Source organism: Lissotriton vulgaris, chromosome 8 (genome assembly GCF_964263255.1).
Source record: "Lissotriton vulgaris chromosome 8, aLisVul1.2, whole genome shotgun sequence".
In the NCBI taxonomy this organism is placed as follows: Eukaryota; Metazoa; Chordata; class Amphibia; order Caudata; family Salamandridae; genus Lissotriton; species Lissotriton vulgaris.
In genome coordinates this window covers 1,498,178,930-1,498,196,544 of record NC_141696.1, presented here as the reverse complement: position 1 = coordinate 1,498,196,544, position 17,615 = coordinate 1,498,178,930, and the positions used below count along the sequence as shown (strand labels likewise).

The window sequence follows — 17,615 nt, the reverse complement described above, 5'->3', positions numbered from 1 at the left end:
AAACGGTTACAAAGACTCACGGAGGAAGCAGAGACAGCGCTTCCCTACTACCGTAAAACCACGTATCGGAAACGTACTTTGAAAGCAATAAAGCCTGCATTACCGAGATTCCCAGTGTCCGTGAGTCTACTTGAAGGGGCAGTTCCTACCCCCACGACCCCGTTCATTCCCTTAGTGATAGTCCAAGACCAGGGCGATCCCGAGGCGTCACAGGGTGGTCTTTTGGATGTTTCGGTATGCTTGCGCAAAAAAGTCCTTGATCTGGCCCATGAAGGTCATCTTGGTTTTCGTGCCATGAAACGCAGAATCAGAGAGGATTTTTGGTGGCCTGGGTTGAACAGATCCATTAAACCATATGTCAGGGACTGTTGCAAGTGTGTTTTGAGTGACAAGTCACAGGTAACTCATCCCTCTCCTAATGATCCCATTGTTGTGAAGGATTCACCTTGGTGCAAACTTACTCTTGACGTCGCGAGTCCTTTTGGTATCAGTGGGAGTTCTCACTTGTACGCATTCGTCTTGGTGGACTATATGTCCAAGTGGCCTGAGGTGAAGTTTGTGGAGTGTGTTAATTCCTTGTCCATCATTACTTTTTTTTAAAGAAGTGTTCCCCCGTGAAGGTTTTCCAGAGGAACTGGTGACTAATAATGGCACCCAGTTGGTTTCCTTGGAAATGCAAAACTTTCTTAGGTAACATGGCATCAAACATGTTTTAACTTCTGTTAGACTTGGCACCTTTTGGCGTGTTTCCCTGAGTTTTTGCTTTCTGCCCTCCCGGTTCTTACTCTGTTTTTGCTGGCATAGTGTTTCTGCGCACTTTTCTCACTGCTGATCAGTGGTAAATTGTGTTATGGGTTGGTTTTTCCAGGATTGGGTATTTGATTTACTTGTTAGTCCCTAGTAAAGTACACTGAGTGTGACAGGGCCTGTAAATCAAAAGTACTAGTTGACCTGCAGCACTGGTAGTGCCACCCACTTGAGTAGCCCTATAAAGGTAACTCAGACCTACCATTGCAGAGTCTACGTGCAGTTTGTAACTGTCATGATGACTTGACGAGTGCACCCACTTGCCAGGCCCTAAACCTTCCCTTTTCTACATGTCAGTCACCCCTAAGGTAGGCCCAAGGACAAGGTGCAGTGTATGTGAAAGGTAGGACATGCCCTGGTGTGTGTGGCATGTCCTGATAGTGAATTACAGCCCATTTCGTTTTTCACTATTGCAAGGCTACCTGTTCCCCATATAACCGAATGGGAAGTTTGTTTATAACATCTTATAAACATAACTGGCCCTGGGTACTAGGTGGGAAAATAAAGTTTAGTATGCCTGAACTTAGAATCTAAAGATGCATCTTTTAGTGAAGGTGATTTTTACATTCTGTGTTTGAAAATACCACTTTTAGAAAGTAGGTTTTTTCTTGCTCAGTCATCCCATGTGCCTCTGCTGGAATATGGATTGCCTGTCTGGGTTTTGGATGACAAAAGGCTGGGGAGCCTGAGTTGCTCCATATAGTCTAGGTAGGGTCAGCAAAGGGCTGAATAGACCTGGGCTGTAATGGGGAAAGGGGGAGGAGATTTCCTTGCACCTCAAAGGCCCTGGACTGCCTCTGACAATACTGTCTCCACCTCCTGCCAGGAAATCACACCAGAGAAGGCAGAATCAGTTCTGGCTGGGCACAGACACTCTCTGCCTAAGGGATCAAAGGATTTTGGGATATAAATATTAGGGCCCAGACTGCTGAACTTTAGAACTCTTTTGGATCAAGAAGACTGCCAGGAAGAAGAGCTGGAGAAGCTGTGAGGAGGACCTACCACTTTTTCTGTGTGCATTGCTGTGTTGGCCTGCAGTGGCTGCTTCTGTCTTGAGCAGTGAATGGACTGGACTGAACTTTCTGCAATCTTCTTTTTAAGTTTCTCCAAGAGCTTAAGGTAGAGCTTGCCCCCTGTTCAAGAAGTCTCACGAACAACAAAGACTTCAAGCTTTTCTGCCCGCAGCACTGGGGACTGTGTGTGTTGTGCTGCAACAGAGGAAAAGCCACTCGACTACGTCTACGACGCCACTACCGACTCCGTGTCCTGACGGCACAGCAGAGGGCACTGCCGCAACACGACCTTGGTCTCAACAACAATGCTATCTGACACCGCCACCAAGCCGTTGCTTGCACCGCTTCACTTCATGACGACGCCTTGGTATACCTAACGCCGCCTCTCCACACCGGAATCAACGCCGCTGCTGGCACCGTGGTTCGAGGGCACCGCTCGGAAAGTTACACGATGCACCGCCCTCATCCCGCACGGCAGCCTTGGCCTACCGACGCCAGTGCCACTGACTCAAGTTCGTTAGCCGACGACAACGCTTCAGCAACGACGATGCTGCTGCTTGCACCGTGACCTGCCAGCACTGGGATGAGCACCGCCTTCATCTCGCACCGCGACCCTGGTCTCACTGACAATGCCATCTGACGCCACCACCGAGCCGCTGCTTGCACCACAACCTATGGGCACCGCACTGCTGCACTTTGCACTGCAGCACACAATGCCTGTCGATGCCAGCGCTCCTGATCCCAACAGAGAGGAGGTCGACCTACAACGCATGTGACTTTGAGGGCCCCGACGACTCCTGCACCGACCTCCAGAACCGACGCCTGCGGATGCCATGTTTTCAGAAGCTCAACGAGAGGTCGCAGACGCCCTGCTTTTCTAAAAGGTACTGTTTGTAGGTCTTCCTGACACAGTAGCTGGCCCGTGACGTCGCGGTCAGCCAGAACTGATTGGATTTGTTTGCTCACGATGCCGTGATAGCCCCAGACGGAACTATTGATATCAAGGAACTGTTTTTTTAAGCTTATTTTGACAACTGTAGATTTTTTAAGTACTGTATTGTGGATTTTTATCGTTTTTGGTCTTGTCTTAAAGTATATAAAAATATTGCCTATTTTTCTAAACTGGTGTGGTGTCTTTTTGTAGTGCTTACGTTTGGTTATGTGCAAATGCTTTACACACTGCCTCTAAGATAAACCTGACTGCTCGTGCCAAGCTACCAAGGGGGTGAGCAGGAGTTATTTTAGGAGTGTAACTCCCTTACCCTTACTAGGAAGAAGGGTCCCTATTTGGACATAGGTGCAAGCCCTTGCAAACCAGAGACCCCCATTTCTAACATTGGTTGTCAGTGGTGAGGATAGGACTTGCGTTTGCACTTGACTTACAGTGGTTGGTGTGCACTACTACCAGCTCACAGACCATACGTGCCACATACTAGTTCTTTTTCCTTCTGGACCATTTTTGATCTTGCCAGTTTGAACTTTCTACTTCATTATGCCCGAATCAAGAGCATCATCTGTTGCATCCCTGGAAAATTGCCTTTGAAGAGGATAGGTTGGAAACCTACAATGTCAGGGAATTCCTTGTTCAGGCAGTTGCCTCCGGACATGGGATAGGGGCAGTGTTGTCACAGGTAAATTATTTTGTCCGGGAACTGCCAGCTGCCTTCATTAGCAAGCAACTCCTCCATAGAGAGCAGCGTTGGAGTTCCATTGAGAGGGAAGCCTTTGCTGTGGTTTAGTCCTTTAAGAATCTTAAACCCTACCTGTTGGGGGTCACTTCAGAGTTCAAACTGACCACAAACATCGTAGATGGTTGGTGCAGATGAAAGGAGAAAGTTGTTGAGGTGGTCTATTACCCTACAGAGTATGGACTTTAAAGTGGAACACAGACCTGGGACTGACGATGCCAATGCAGATGGCCTTTTCAGGTTTACTTCAGGTTCACGCACTTAGGTGATGAAAAGTACCAGGATAAAGGTTAGTTGCTTATCACCTTCTTCTTTAGGGGGCCATGTATGGTCACCTCCACGTTTTTTGACTGATGCTGCTGGTTTTTCAACTCTGAGTGCACTGATGCCTGCTAACTGAACCTCAGTGTCAGTGCCTAGACCCCAAAACGTGTATGTTACATTGGCTGTACCCAGTTGGCATTGGCTAACTTACCTCTATGTCCCTTGTATATGGTATCAAGAGTATGCAGGACCAGTAAGTTAAAAAGTCACCCCAGGGATTGCAGCACTGGTTGTGCCACCCTGTGTGTGACAAAGGTAAAACCAGTCTCTCACTCGGCCATTGCAGACTGGATGAGCAGTTTGAAACTTCTAGCCTGACTTTGCCATTTTAAGCCATGGCAAAGTCAAATGTCCTCCTGAAACATGTATATGTCACCCCTATGGCTGGCCTACCAAGCCCTACGGCAAGAAGCAGCATATTTCATGGGTAGAACATGTATTTTTCATGTTCTGACAGTAAGAACACTAACCAATGGAAAGACTTGCTTGCTCCGTTGGTAAGTGCAGAATTACAGGCTGACCCCTCAACTGTGCTAACTTGTGAATGGTGCGACCAAAGTTGATCATCCTAGGTATCAAACAACTTGTTGCATTAAGCCAGACATGGTTCTCAAGTTGAAATTAATGTAACAAGTTACAATGTGCAACTCTTACAAAGTTGCCACTTTGTTGTCTTCAATCTCCTCTGCTCTCAACGAGTGGACATGGAGCTTGAACTTGAGACAGCTTTCTGCTTTCCCAGGGAGACGTACTTGTGACTTCCAGGAAAGGAGACAATAAGGGCCTGCAATAGAGAGAGGTGTTACTTCTCTCCTGCAGGAAGCCATACAGGTGTTGGCCCAAAAGGCGAGCTTCAAAGTTTAAGCCTCCTTTGAAGAGCAAATGGGGAACACTTGGGAGAGGGGTAGCCCCTTTGTTTAGCCAGACTTCCTGACACCCGGGAAGGAGAGGATAAACCTGGGGTCAAAACTGTTTTTCAGTAGCGTATAGCCCTCTTGGTGGCCACGCCTCTGGGTTGGGCTAGGGAGCTGTGGATGCTGACATGTTGGGAGTTGGCAGAATGGTGCATCTTGTGATAGCCAGGTGCGCATGTAAATTGCATGCGAGCATGATAGGAAATGAAGTCCTGTGCTTGTTTCTGTGCGAATTAGCAACATAGCCATTTAGACAATGGCGGTGCTGGCTAGTTATGCCTGCGCCTGTGTCACATATTTGCAAGCAAGGTGGGAGTTGAAGTCCCCTGCTCGTTTTTGGATGCAGCATCTGGAGAAGTATGGAGATGCACAACTAGGTACTGCTGCAGGGAAGGACATTTGCAAAAGTAAGAGCAAAACCATTTCTTGCCATAACTAGCCCTTACAAACTGGCATGGTATGCATGTGTGAGTGTATATACGTATAGTCAGGTATTCACATAGGGATATACAGGATTCTGATCCTGAGGATAGCCCCAAACTCCTTTATGGGTCCTTTCCAGGACTGAAACATGTCCACCTATTAAGCCTCAAGTGTCCAGTTGTCTGTTTTAATCATTCCTACACCATCCTCATAATAAAAGCACAGTTCTTATTCAGGTAGGTGTATAGAATTTTTAGCTACCTAGATCTCCCATTCCCCAGATCATCCCTGAACAGTCCCCCAATTCACAATGAAGGCCGCCCGCCACTAGAGTATTCTCTGACGAGTATTCTCTGGCAAGTGCGAGCCAATGATGAAGCAAGACACCTGGGGGTGTGTGTGGCTATTGAGTTCTTTTTTGAAAATACTCTATGGGTCAAATTTGCAGTTACTAGGACACAAACCATCCAGAAATGGGTATAAATGTAAATGTAAATGTGGGATACTTGTATAGCGCACAGTTACTCTACCCGAGTGTCCCGGCGCTGTAGACCGCTGGGGAACCCGTCCTGGTTTTCCCTGTGAGATGGTCCCTTTTCTGGGTATCTCCAGGGTGAAACCAGGCATCCCTGGCGTCTGTGGGGGGCCGTTGTAGAGATGAGGCAAGCTAATGCCCAGAGTTGCCGAGTGTGCTCCCCGGTCGGAGTAGGCACCGATGCGAGAATTATCAGTCCGCTGACCCTGGTCGAAGACCCTGCCGCGTCGGGAATCGAACCCTGGTCCCGGGCCGTTCTCTGCACTCGGGTCTGCCGCCTCTAACCAGTGAGCCACACCTCTCCACTCATTACTGAGGATGTTCGGCTCCTATACGTGAGAGCAGAATACAAGGGCAGGTTTGCTGTTTGTGTGTGGTGTTTAAAAGGGCGAGTACAAATGCATACCCCCTAGAAATTATCTTTCTCCGTCCTCCAGCCCTTTACATGTTATGGGCATTGTGTATGACATGACTTGTACCACCTACATCTAATCCATTTTTATACCGAATTTCGCAGTCTTGTAAAACTAACGAAGCAATTAAGGTAGACCAGAATTCTACAGGTCATTCTACACAGGATTCACTTTTCATGCTTCCTTGGAAAAGAAACCAGTTTTATTTTAGGCAAACACAGTAAATTCAGTTTTGGGTACTTGCGTAGTGACACTAAGGGGTCGATTAGGATGGCGGACAGACAGGAGTCCATCCTCCATCCCTTTGGAAACCAGAACCGTCTGCCATACGTGCCGCGGTCCCGCTTCACAAATCAGGATGTACCCGCCAACATGGCAGACGCATTCTGTAGTGTAACATTGTGGTGCATGTCACGCTGCATGCCATTTGGTGCAGTGACATGTTGGGGGGTACCATGGGTACCCCCCCAATGCACCCCACCTCCCCCTAACACAAGGGGGGGGCCGCAACGGGCCCCCGTACCAAAACTCTGCATGCCTTTCCATGGCAGCATTGCCACCATAGAAAGGCTGTTTTTTACATGTATCCTAATCTGGTGGACGGTGCCTGCTAGGCACCCCCACCATTTTAGGTGCCCTGCACCTTCCGCCAGGGAATCAGGACAATTGCTGGCGGCGGAAGGTCTTTGCATCTGCTGGGGACACAGTCAGGTTCCACTGCCATCCTAATCTAGCGGTGAGAAAAATCTGTTTGATGGAGGAAGGACTGCCCACGCGGTGGCTGTCCTTTAGCCATCCTAATCACCCCCCTAAGATTCTTCATCAGTTTAAGAGATTATTGCCATATGTAAAACAAATCTGCAATCTGAGTCCGTGGTGAAAATATTGGGAAACTATTGGATATGGCTTCTGCCTTTGGCAGTTCACTATTTGAATTTATCGCTGGGGCAACAACGGAGATTAACGGACCTTCAGACATTTGTCGTAGACCGCTGAATTTAGAACCTTGCTGTTTTAATATGACACAATCGAAATTTGCCTAGCTTACGTAACGGTAAGTTTCAATTCTATTAAGGACACGGAGGCTTCAGATTATGCTATGTCTTCCTTCGCTTTATTAACATAAAGACTCCACAGCAGCTTAGGAAAAGATATATAATAGTAACAAAATGCTTTAAACATAAAGCATTGACGGAACGTTCAACAAATCAAAACAACAACTCCCAAGAGTCTCTTTGTATAATAATAGTCCATAGTCCTTCCACTCTGTCCATCACCGCTATAAATCCGGCCTTCTCATCCTCTTCCTCCTCTTTCTTCGCGCAGATCACGCCTGAGCCTCATTGATCCTGTTTAGCACCCTCGTTGCCTGTCGAAAAAGAAACAGCATCAGCGAGGTGGTCCAGGAATGCGACAATAAGGCGAGGAGCATTCAGTGACTAATACAGTACCGACAATGTAAAGGAAAACGCTTTCCTTACTGCCATACGGGTGGGTAGAGACACCACTGTAGCCTGGGTGGGATAATCCTCGCCTCCGTGTCCTTAATAGAATTGAAACTTACCGTTACGTAAGCTAGGCTAATTTCGATTCTATGTCAGGACCGGAGGCTTCAGATTATGCTAGTTCAAAGCTTACTTACCACCAACTTGGCCAAATCCACTACCGGCTTAAAATAAAATCTCTTAAAGGTGGAATCCGAGGACCAATCCGCCGCTCGCATTAGGTCCTCCAAACGAGCACCCACTGAGAATGCCTTAAGGCCATGGCCCCCCTGGCGGAGTGTGCTCCAAAGAGAGAAGTATTGATGCCCGCTTCTTGCATGACCCACCGCACCCACTGAGCAATAGTGGGAGAGGAGACAGCTTTGTGTGGCTTTCGCAGGGCAATCAACAACTGACGCTCGCCCGGAGGGCGCAAATCCAAGGTCAGATCCTCATATGCTTTGAGGCATTGCACAACACACAACTTAGGAGTGTCAAGAAAAGCTGGATATGAAATGGACCGCGACGACGTTTTAGTGCGTCGGCCCACGGTAAAAGTAACCCCATCCGGGGAAAAAATGCGTGCAGAAACATCCAGCGCGCGCACATCAGAGACGCGTCTACAAGAAATCAAGCACAACAACATGGCCAACTTCGCCGACAGTTCTTTGAGAGACAGATAGGAATTAGCCGGCCAGGACAAGAACAAGTTCAGAACCAAATTAACGTCCCAAAGGACGGAGTACCTGGGTTCCGGAGGCAACGCGAGGCGAATAGCCCGCAGAAGCCGGCAAACAAAAGGATGTTCCCCTACCGGGTGGCCATCGATGTTATTATGGCCCGCCGAAATCGCCGATCGAATAGCATTGATCGTTCTATAGGCCAAGCCCTTGTCGGCTAGGTGAGCCAAGAAATTCAGCACGGGAACGAGGCCTGCGACCAAGGGATCCAAATCCCTTCGTAGACACCAACGCATCCACTTAAGCCAAGCGGATCTGTAACGCTTTGTCGTACTATCGGCCCATGCTTTGGAGAGCAAGTGCTCAGCAGACCCCGAAAGGCCTGGGAGCGACCAGCGTCTCCTGAGAGCCTCCACGCCACGAGGCGGAGAGAGTTCTGCGTGATGAGGGGATGCGGTTCCCGATCCGGATTTGTCAGGAGCAGAGGAAACAGGGGGAGTAGGATTGGAAAATCCCAAGAAAGTTCCAGAAGAACCGGAAACCACACTTGAGACCTCCAGAGCGGTGTAACCAACACCAACTCCGCTCCCTGGCGGCGTATTTGGGCCGCCGCCCGCATGATCATGGAGAACGGGGGGAACGCAAACGGTTGTTCCCGACTCCAATCCTGCAGAAAGGCGTCCGTGGCCTCCGCCAGAGGGTCCGGCCTCCAGCTGAAAAAACGCGGCAGCTGGTGGTCGAGACGGGACGCAAACAGGTCCACTGAAAAGGGACCCCAGAGAGTTTGTAGCCACCGGAAGACCTCCGGATCCAGTTTCCACTGGCTGGCGTCCCTGAGGTGTCTGGAGTGCCAATCCGCTACCTGGTTGGACTGACCCGGTAGATATTCCGCTGTCACCGCAATGTGGCGTGACAGGCAATAGTCCCAGAAGTCCTTCGCCAGATCCGCCAAGGCGCGGGAACGAGGACCCCCTAGATGGTTCACATAACGAACCGCCGAAATATTGTCCATCCGCAACAGGACACAGGCCTTGACCGAATCCTTGGTCCAACAGCGAACTGCGAAGAAGCCCGCCAGGAGCTCCAAACAATTGATATGCAATCGTTGTTCTTCTGAAGACCAGGCGCCGCCGGTGGAAAAATCCCCGCACCGGGCGCCCCAGCCCGACCTGCTGGCGTCGGACTCTATGATCAGGTCCGGAGCCGAACCGAAGATCGCCCGACCATTCCATGCCTCCATGTGAGACAGCCACCAGGACATTTCCTCCTTCACTTCGTCCGTGAGGGGAACCCACTGATCGTAACTCATCCCACGACGCAGGTGCTGCGCCTTCAAGCGTTGGAGAGCCCTGTAATGCAGTGGGCCTGGAAAAATCGCCTGGATGGAGGACGAGAGAAGTCCTACCACCTTGGCGATATGGCGCAGGGACGTGCGATCCCTCGCGATCGTCTGCCGAAGCAGGTGTCGTATTTTCGCGACCTTCCGACCCGGCAGGCTCAAGACCGCCTGTACCGAGTCCACCACGAAACCTAAGAAGACGATCTTCTGAGTGGGAACCAAAACCGACTTGGAGCCGTTGATCACAAACCCCAGTCTCTGGAGCAGACGGACAGCTTGTCGCAGCTGGCCCGCCAACACCTCCGGGCACTGCCCCATGAGGAGGATGTCGTCCACGTACACTAACATACGGACCCCCTGACTTCTGAGAAACTCCACTACCGGGTGGAGAACCTTCGTGAAGCACCACGGGGCCGACGACAGACCAAACGGCAGTGCGGTGAACTCGAACACCTTGCCGTCCCATAGGAATTGAAGGAAACGACGATGAGGGGGATGGATGGGGACGACCAAGTAGGCATCCTTGAGATCCAGTCTCACCATCCAGTCCCGAGGGAGGAGCACGTCTCGAAGGAGGTGGATACCCTCCATTTTGAAATGTCGATAGACCAACCACCCATTGAATTCCTTGAGATTGATCACAGGTCTCTTGCCCCCATCTGTCTTGTCCACCAAAAAGACGTTGCTGAGGAAACCGTGTGGGTGGCGCGTTGATAGACGGATGGCCCCTTTGCGTAGCAAGTCCGAGACCTCCTCGTCTATCAACCGCGCGTCGGACTCCGAAAAGACCATTGGGCGCGGGGGCATCGCTTGCGTGGGCTGGTCGTAAAATTCTATGTGGAACCCTCGTACAGTTTGTAAGACCCAAGCGTCGGCAGTGAGCAATTCCCACTCCTCGTAAAAGGTTGCCAGCCGCCCCCCAATCGGAACTTGATCCAAACAAAGGACACTTACCGGGGGCATTTCCTTGTCCGGAGTTCTTCCTGAACCCTCTGCCGCCGAAGCGCTGCCCTCTGGTGGGGTAGAAATTGTTAAAGTTCGCAGAGGTCTGGTATTGGCCTCTTCCGGAGCCTTGTCCTTTATTGTTGGTCTGCTGGCCACGGACGATCGCGCTGCCCCTACCGCGACCGGCCCCTCCGGAGAAACGTTGGTGAAACACCCTTTTAATGCTGGACTGGGCCTTATCCAGCGACGTGAACGTGTTCACGAACTTGCCCAGCTCCCTGATGAAGGGTTCGCCAAAGAGGCCACCCTGGGCCACGGCACCCGCCTCCGACGATGCCAGGTCTCCCAACTTTGGGTCCAATTTGATCAGGAGCGAACGCCGCCTCTCCGTACATAGGGCGCAGTTAGCGTTGCCCAAGAACACTATCACCCTCTGGGCCCAATTCGAAAGCACCTCCGGAGAAATGACGGTGCCATTCACCTTAGCCTCCTCCGCCATATCGAGGATCTTCGTGGCGGGCCCAACCGCATCCAGCAATTTGTCCTGGCAGGCCCGCCAGGACCGATCGATGCCTTTCCTGGGGTCCTTCATAAATTTCGCCAGGAAGGTGGCCATCTTGGCATCCAACTCCGGGGTCATGGCCACCTTGCCTTCCAAAGTCGGCCGAGGGCACTCCCCACGCAGGCAACCTCTCGCCTCCTTTTCCAGGGGCTTGCGCAGCCTGCCCGCTACGAATTTCGCCACAGTCTCCCCCGGTGTCCAAGCCGCGGAGCGGGGATGGATGATCTCGTCCGGGTCCAGCATGCCCGACTCATCTCGCGGCATCTCCTTGGCAGAAGACGCCGGAAGCCAAGATCGGGTCGACTCCCCGTCGTCATCGGTATCCGGAGAGTCGTACACCAGAGAGGCGGGGGCCGTCGACACGTCCCCCGAAGCACTAGGGTCCACCAAGGGAGCAGGGGGCACCGCCGTTGCTTTTGCCAGGAAGGCGTCCCGAAGACGCTCAAACGCGCCCCTGTCCACTCCTTGGGCCTCCGATGACGGCCCCTCCTTACAAGGCCTCTTCGGGGCGGGTGGCAACCCGCAGGACGTCCCCGGGAGATCGGGGGTCGGAGGCACATGCGCTGATGCCAGCTTCGCGCATTCCTCCACGATGCGGGCGGAAAGGCGGTCCTCCATGGGGCCTACCACCTCCGTCACGCAGCGGTAAATCGAATTGTCCACCGCCTGGTAAAATTCGTCGTCCTGCAGATAGGAGTAGGGTTCCTCCTCGTATTCCCCTTCCATCCTGGATCACAAGGGCAAGTCCGGGGCACCCTGTAGGGCGGCAGTCGAGATAAATCTCAGATATGGGCAGGCCAACTGGCTGCGATCACGTTTTTTGGCCAACTGACGTGGCAGGTGGGCTGCACCAACCCCCAAGCGCGCGGACCCTCCTCGCCGGGACCGGGTCTCCGCACCCCTCAAGCGCGCTAAGCCACACTTCAATCAAAGAGGTGCACAAAGTTCACCCGAAGGTGGTTCACGCGGTCAGAGCCGCAATACAGACCCCAACGGGGCGTCAGGAGCAGGGAGGTACAGACCCAGAGCACCAGGTGTCAGAGGGGTACGCGAGGGTTGGCTCCTGCGCAAGCAGACTCTGCGGCGCGGCTCCTGGCACTGCGGAGGCGCGCCGAGGGGCCGGCGAGACGTCAGGGCGCCCCCTGGCGGCTTACTTACACACCACACACAAGTGGGAAAGAAAGATCGCGTAGGAACGAAAGAGCGTTCCCGCGACCGGGGACTCTGTAAGGGAATAAACCATGTAGTGAGTCCCCCAACAATCGTACACACAATACAATCAGCAAACACCGAAAAGGAAAAAACATGAAAAGCACTCATCGGGCTGCGGGAGCAGCGAAGAAAGAGGAGGAAGAGGATGAGAAGGCCGGATTCATAGCGGTGATGGACAGAGTGGAAGGACTATGGACTATTATTATACAAAGAGACTCTTGGGAGTTGTTGTTTTGATTTGTTGAACGTTCCGTCAATGCTTTATGTTTAAAGCATTTTGTTACTATTATATATCTTTTCCTAAGCTGCTGTGGAGTCTTTATGTTAATAAAGCGAAGGAAGACATAGCATAATCTGAAGCCTCCGGTCCTGACATAGAATTGAGAGCCAGTGATGCCCGTGCCTCCTCGTCAGCAGTATTTTGAGATATATTGTTGTTTAATGTAGTGACTTTATTTGTTAGCATGTCATTTGTTTCAATTTGTGAATCGGATTTCATACTTCTCGAAGTCTTTTGGTAACTCTACAGTTCGCTTTTCTACTTTTGCATATGTTCCTTATTTTAGAGTTGCTGGCCGCTCTTGATGAAGTTTCAGTCATAACCGTAGGTCCGCGTGTTGCATCTGTCAAGTGTTCTTCTTCACCAAAGTGTTTATGCCTGTTAAATATTGGAAAGCAGGGGAGAGGGTCTGATTTCGAAGACGCCTCCTAAACTGCAGGTTTTTCTGAGAATTACTTCCATAGCGAGTATACAGTTCCTTTCTCCTTTTCCGTTTTTCCATTTAATTTTGTTTTACCTGTTTGAGTCTCGTTTCACTTATTATGAGGATTTCATTCCGGCACGATTTTTACATCGACTGGCAGGATAACATTTTGATCTCTTATTTTATTTATTTTCTTCAGTATCACAAGCAAACCATTTTAACAGCTAAAGATTGGCGTTCGAATTTTGAGGCTATTTTGGGAATCACAAGCCACAACCAGAAGTTGCCTTCTCAAGGAGTTTTAAGATTGATTCAAGTATTCTTTGCAAAACCTGCGTGGCTTCAGAGAGATGGACATAGTTCCTGGAGGGGTGAAAACAGGTAGATGAAAGTCAGGCGAGGGTGAGAGATCCTGAACATACTCAGAGCCATTTAATTTTATTTTACCTGTTTGAGTAAAGTTTGACCTTTTTTGAGGATTCCATTCCAGCATGATTTCTGCATCAATTAGCTGGATAACATTCTGATCTCTAATTTTATTTATTATCAGAAGCAAGCCATTTTGGCTAGTTAAATTTTTTTTAATTACTGTTTGAATTTTGAGGTTATGATCAGAATCAGACTTTGCCTTTTCAAGGAGTTTTAAGATTGATTCAGGTATTCTTTGCAGAGCATGTGTGGCTTCAGAGAGATGGACATCGTTTTCTCAGACAGAAGAGATGTCCACATGCTCATAAATATTCATGATGAAAAAACTTCAACTGTGAATGTTTGGGGTCAGGTAGCAGAAGTGTGCAAATCTGTGTGTATTTTAGACTGCAGCAAGCACATGGGAGGTGATATAGAGAGATCAAAGTTTGAAGCTTTACATTGCTGCTCAAAAGTCATGTCTGGTATAAGACATTGCCTGTTCTTTTGTTTCATTGGCATCCTTCAGTGCTTATGTTGTTTTCAAACATTGTACTCCAGATTCCAAGATGAGTGATTCAATCTTGCTGGCCAAAATTGAATGTCAAAAAAACCTTTTATTGTTTTACCTGTGTTGAGTGGGTTCCATTTGGACCACTCTCCTTTTAACATTTGTATTTCCAAATAAATTGTAAGAATTCTTTATATTTACTTGTATTTTGTAATTGTTTTTTGACCCTCCGGCTTTTCCTATTCATTTTCGCTCAAGGGAACACTTTGTTTTACTGGTTAGTTAACCCTATTTCCCTTGACTCTAGTTAAGGGGTATCTCTCGTATTTACCCACCTTGGAGGTGCCCAGTAAGGGGCATCTCACAAGGAAAGCCAGGAAGGGTTCCACAGCGGTATACAGTGCCAAGATACCTTCTAGGTGATAGTGCGCTTTACAAGTATAAACACATTTACATTTACATATAGTTCCACATCATTTCAAAGTTAAAAATCAATAAATTCATTGTTCACAAATGTATGGAAAAATGACTTGCCTCATATTCCCTATCACATCAAGATACTATATAAAATGCCTTTCTCTTGATTGCTAACTAATAAACTACCCAATCACCTACTAGGCGTCACAGATAATATGTGTTCCTGTGGAATAACAGTCACATTCAGTCTTCTTATTTTGGTGACTGGTGAAAGACCACTATCATTGAGTTCTACGCATTTAGAATATTGAGATTTTCCTAGTGATGTTCTACTGTTTTCCTGATTGATAATACGGGCGGATATCATGGAAAATGTTGAGTAAGGACAGGAACAGTGGCCGAAGTAGGAAGGCCCGCTCACCCCTTGATTGGCTAATGTGAAAAATCAATGGATAATGTTTATCTTGTTCTTCTGAATGCCTATTCCAAAACCAGTATATAATTTTATGTATGGAGGGTTTTTTCCTTCTTGTCATAGGATTGAATTTGTCACATATGAAAGCAGACTTCTAGCGAACTGATTTGCTTTTTTGTGTACTCTCATGTATGGCTTCAAAACTGGTTATAAGTTTGTTGTAAGGAGGGCATTTTTTCTCCTGGAATAAAATTATAGCTGAGACTAACTGAATCCTACCTAGCAGACTTACAACGCACAGTGTGTTCCCTATTATATCTTTTTTTATACTTACTACGGAGCCAAGACAGCACATGGATACACAAGTGGACGACTTCCTTTCTGACATGGAGAAAGCATTATTTTCTTTCTTGCTCTACTGTTTTATTTTTTTTTCACCTTTTCATTTTTAGGTTGAGCCTAGCGGCAGCGCGATTTCCCCTGCTCGCTCTGCGAGACTGCTATAGTAGAGTATGGGAGAGAAGCAGCGCCCACTCTCCTCCCATATTTTTCATTGGCTTGTGGCATTGTCTTTTATAAATGCTGCCTTCGGATTTGTTAATAGGCTTATTATTCCCTCCTTAGTATGGCCTTGTCTTAATTTGTACCCTCCCATGGCGACTGGCCCTTTTACTTCAGTTGTTACATGGGACCTGTTATCTAGTCTGCAAGCACTATTTACTTTATTGAGTTTCTCTTAATGCAGGCCGGACATGCGCTGCTTCAGTTGAAACCGCTTGTGTTTTTTTAAGCAGCACGGCCGCCCCGGGTAACACGGGCGCCTACTTTCAATCACTTTAACCCAGCATTATCTTGTGTCTGTTTCAACCCCCCAAAGTAAAATGGATTTAGAAATTATTAGCGAATTGTCATGTGAATTCCAGGTAGCACAAAATCCTGTGCTGCGGCTGACAACAGCACATCTGTGTTACATGTCATCTGTACTAAAGCCACCAGACGGGTTGTTTTCAAAAGCTTATTTTATTAACACCACCACCACCAATACCATAACCTGCACCAATACTACCTCCACCAATACCACCACCAATACCACCTCCACCGCCAATACCACCACCAATACCACAATCATCGCCAATACCACCACCACCAATACCACCACCAACACCGATACCACCACCTCAATACCACCATCAATAATACTACCAATACTACCACCACCACCACTACCACTACCAGCACCAATACCACCACCAATACCAATACTACGACCAATACACCACCACCACCAATAACACCACCACCAAGTCAGTTACCACCAGTACCAGTCAGCAAACAATTAGGCTGACAGGACATATTGGATGACTTTGCTACACACTGGGTCGCAAATTTCGGCCTGCCTCATGAACAATAATGAGGCAGGTTCCTTGGGACCCATTTGGGAATCGCAAACAGTGTCTGAGACACTGTTATACATCAAGTTTTGCGACTCGCAACTTGCGAGTCACTAAAAATCGCAATTTTCGAGTTGCAAAACCTGAAGGCCAATGTGCCTTATTTTGGTATCCTAATTGCTGAACGCATACAGGTAATTTACAGGTATTTACATTTCCTTGTGTATTGCAAAAAATAAGACATCCTACTGTCCTTCCTTTTACACTCCCTGTACTCCAGCCAGATTTTCACATAGTTCACTTTAAAACCCTCTCTCACTTTGCAGTTAGGGAAAGGAAAAGTAAACACCAGTTCTCCAGTAAAGAATAAAGAGCAATTTGTCAGAAAAAGTAGCCTGACATGTGACCTCTGTCTTTGAAGCACAGGGAAATGTGACAAGATAAACATTGAATTTAAAGGTATCCTTTTTTTGCTCTGACTTTTCCGACCCACCAAAAATCGGGTCGCGAGGCACAGTTTGGGAAACGCTGGACTAGGTCAGTAAGAGCTCTCTTCCTTGAGTCTGCGGAGACCTCCAGTACCGGACCCCCCACCAACAAATGCTGCTGCAAACCCTGACAGTACGATCTCTTTCTATATATCACGATAATAGAATAGAACACTTGTAATTAAGCTGCGCGTTGTTATCATTGTGAAGACAGCAATTATTTAAGAATGCGGGCGCATATGTAACTTGAAAGCAGCCAAGGCCCACATTTACTGGACTGTAGACCCCGCGGGGGCGGGTGCATGATCCAGCAGCTGTAACTTTAACACGGAGGCAGAGGGCATGCTGTCTGTCAGTGCTGTGGCGGCGTCGGTCTGTTTATAGCCTCTGCCACCCGGTCCCACAGAGAGAGGGAAGGCGAAGGCTGTAGCAGCGGAGCGCAGAGGGCCCCTGGCGACCATGGACCCGGCCATTGCACGAGTCCTGCACACCGCGCTGCTGCTAGCCGCCCTACCAGTGGGTGAGTAGACATTCGCCACCTCAGATCAATAACTGGAGGTGCTCTTTCTACATGAAGGTGGAAGGGAATCAGTGTGACTCCATGTTTGACAATTCGACTCTTGTCTATTCCACATATTTCTGATTGATTGCAGTTATTTTGTTCTCCAAGAGCATCTTCAGACTGTGACAGGGTCATTCATCAATCATTCTAGGAGAAAATGAGCCAGCAAAAGGAAGCTGGCATAAACTCGACATTCATTTCCCGCTGTGGATGTGAGCCATAGTGTTCTTATAATGTTATGGTGGCATTCGCATAGCGCACATGCTCCCAGTGGTGGGACCTTATAGCGCTTTCAGCATGTCGGCGCTTTATTCTCTGATTCCCAGAATGGGCTAACTTTAATTTGGGCACACATTGTATTCAGAAGGCCCAGCAGTGTA

At 48.7% G+C, this 17,615-nt stretch overlaps 2 protein-coding genes across 2 annotated transcripts in view; one reads left to right on the top strand and one right to left on the bottom strand.

Annotated features, from left to right (window-relative positions):
- Nucleotides 1-5,036: 5,036 nt before the first annotated feature.
- LOC147698996 (uncharacterized) lies at nucleotides 5,037-11,370 on the bottom strand. The gene is made up of 2 exons (XM_086936296.1): nucleotides 10,780-11,370; nucleotides 5,037-5,129 (listed from the first exon to the last, which is right to left on the bottom strand). Exons 1-2 carry the CDS (start codon nucleotides 11,368-11,370, stop codon nucleotides 5,037-5,039), a joined length of 684 nt encoding a protein of 227 aa, XP_086792422.1.
- A 5,673-nt stretch (nucleotides 11,371-17,043) lies between these two features.
- The window catches only part of LOC147698991 (uncharacterized), a 617,200-nt gene continuing 616,628 nt past the window's right edge, over nucleotides 17,044-17,615 (top strand). Inside the window, exon 1 of the mRNA XM_086935584.1 lies at nucleotides 17,044-17,193. Within this exon, the coding sequence (XP_086791710.1) occupies nucleotides 17,133-17,193 (61 nt within the window). The 5' untranslated portion in view covers nucleotides 17,044-17,132. The remainder of the gene's footprint in view (nucleotides 17,194-17,615) is intronic.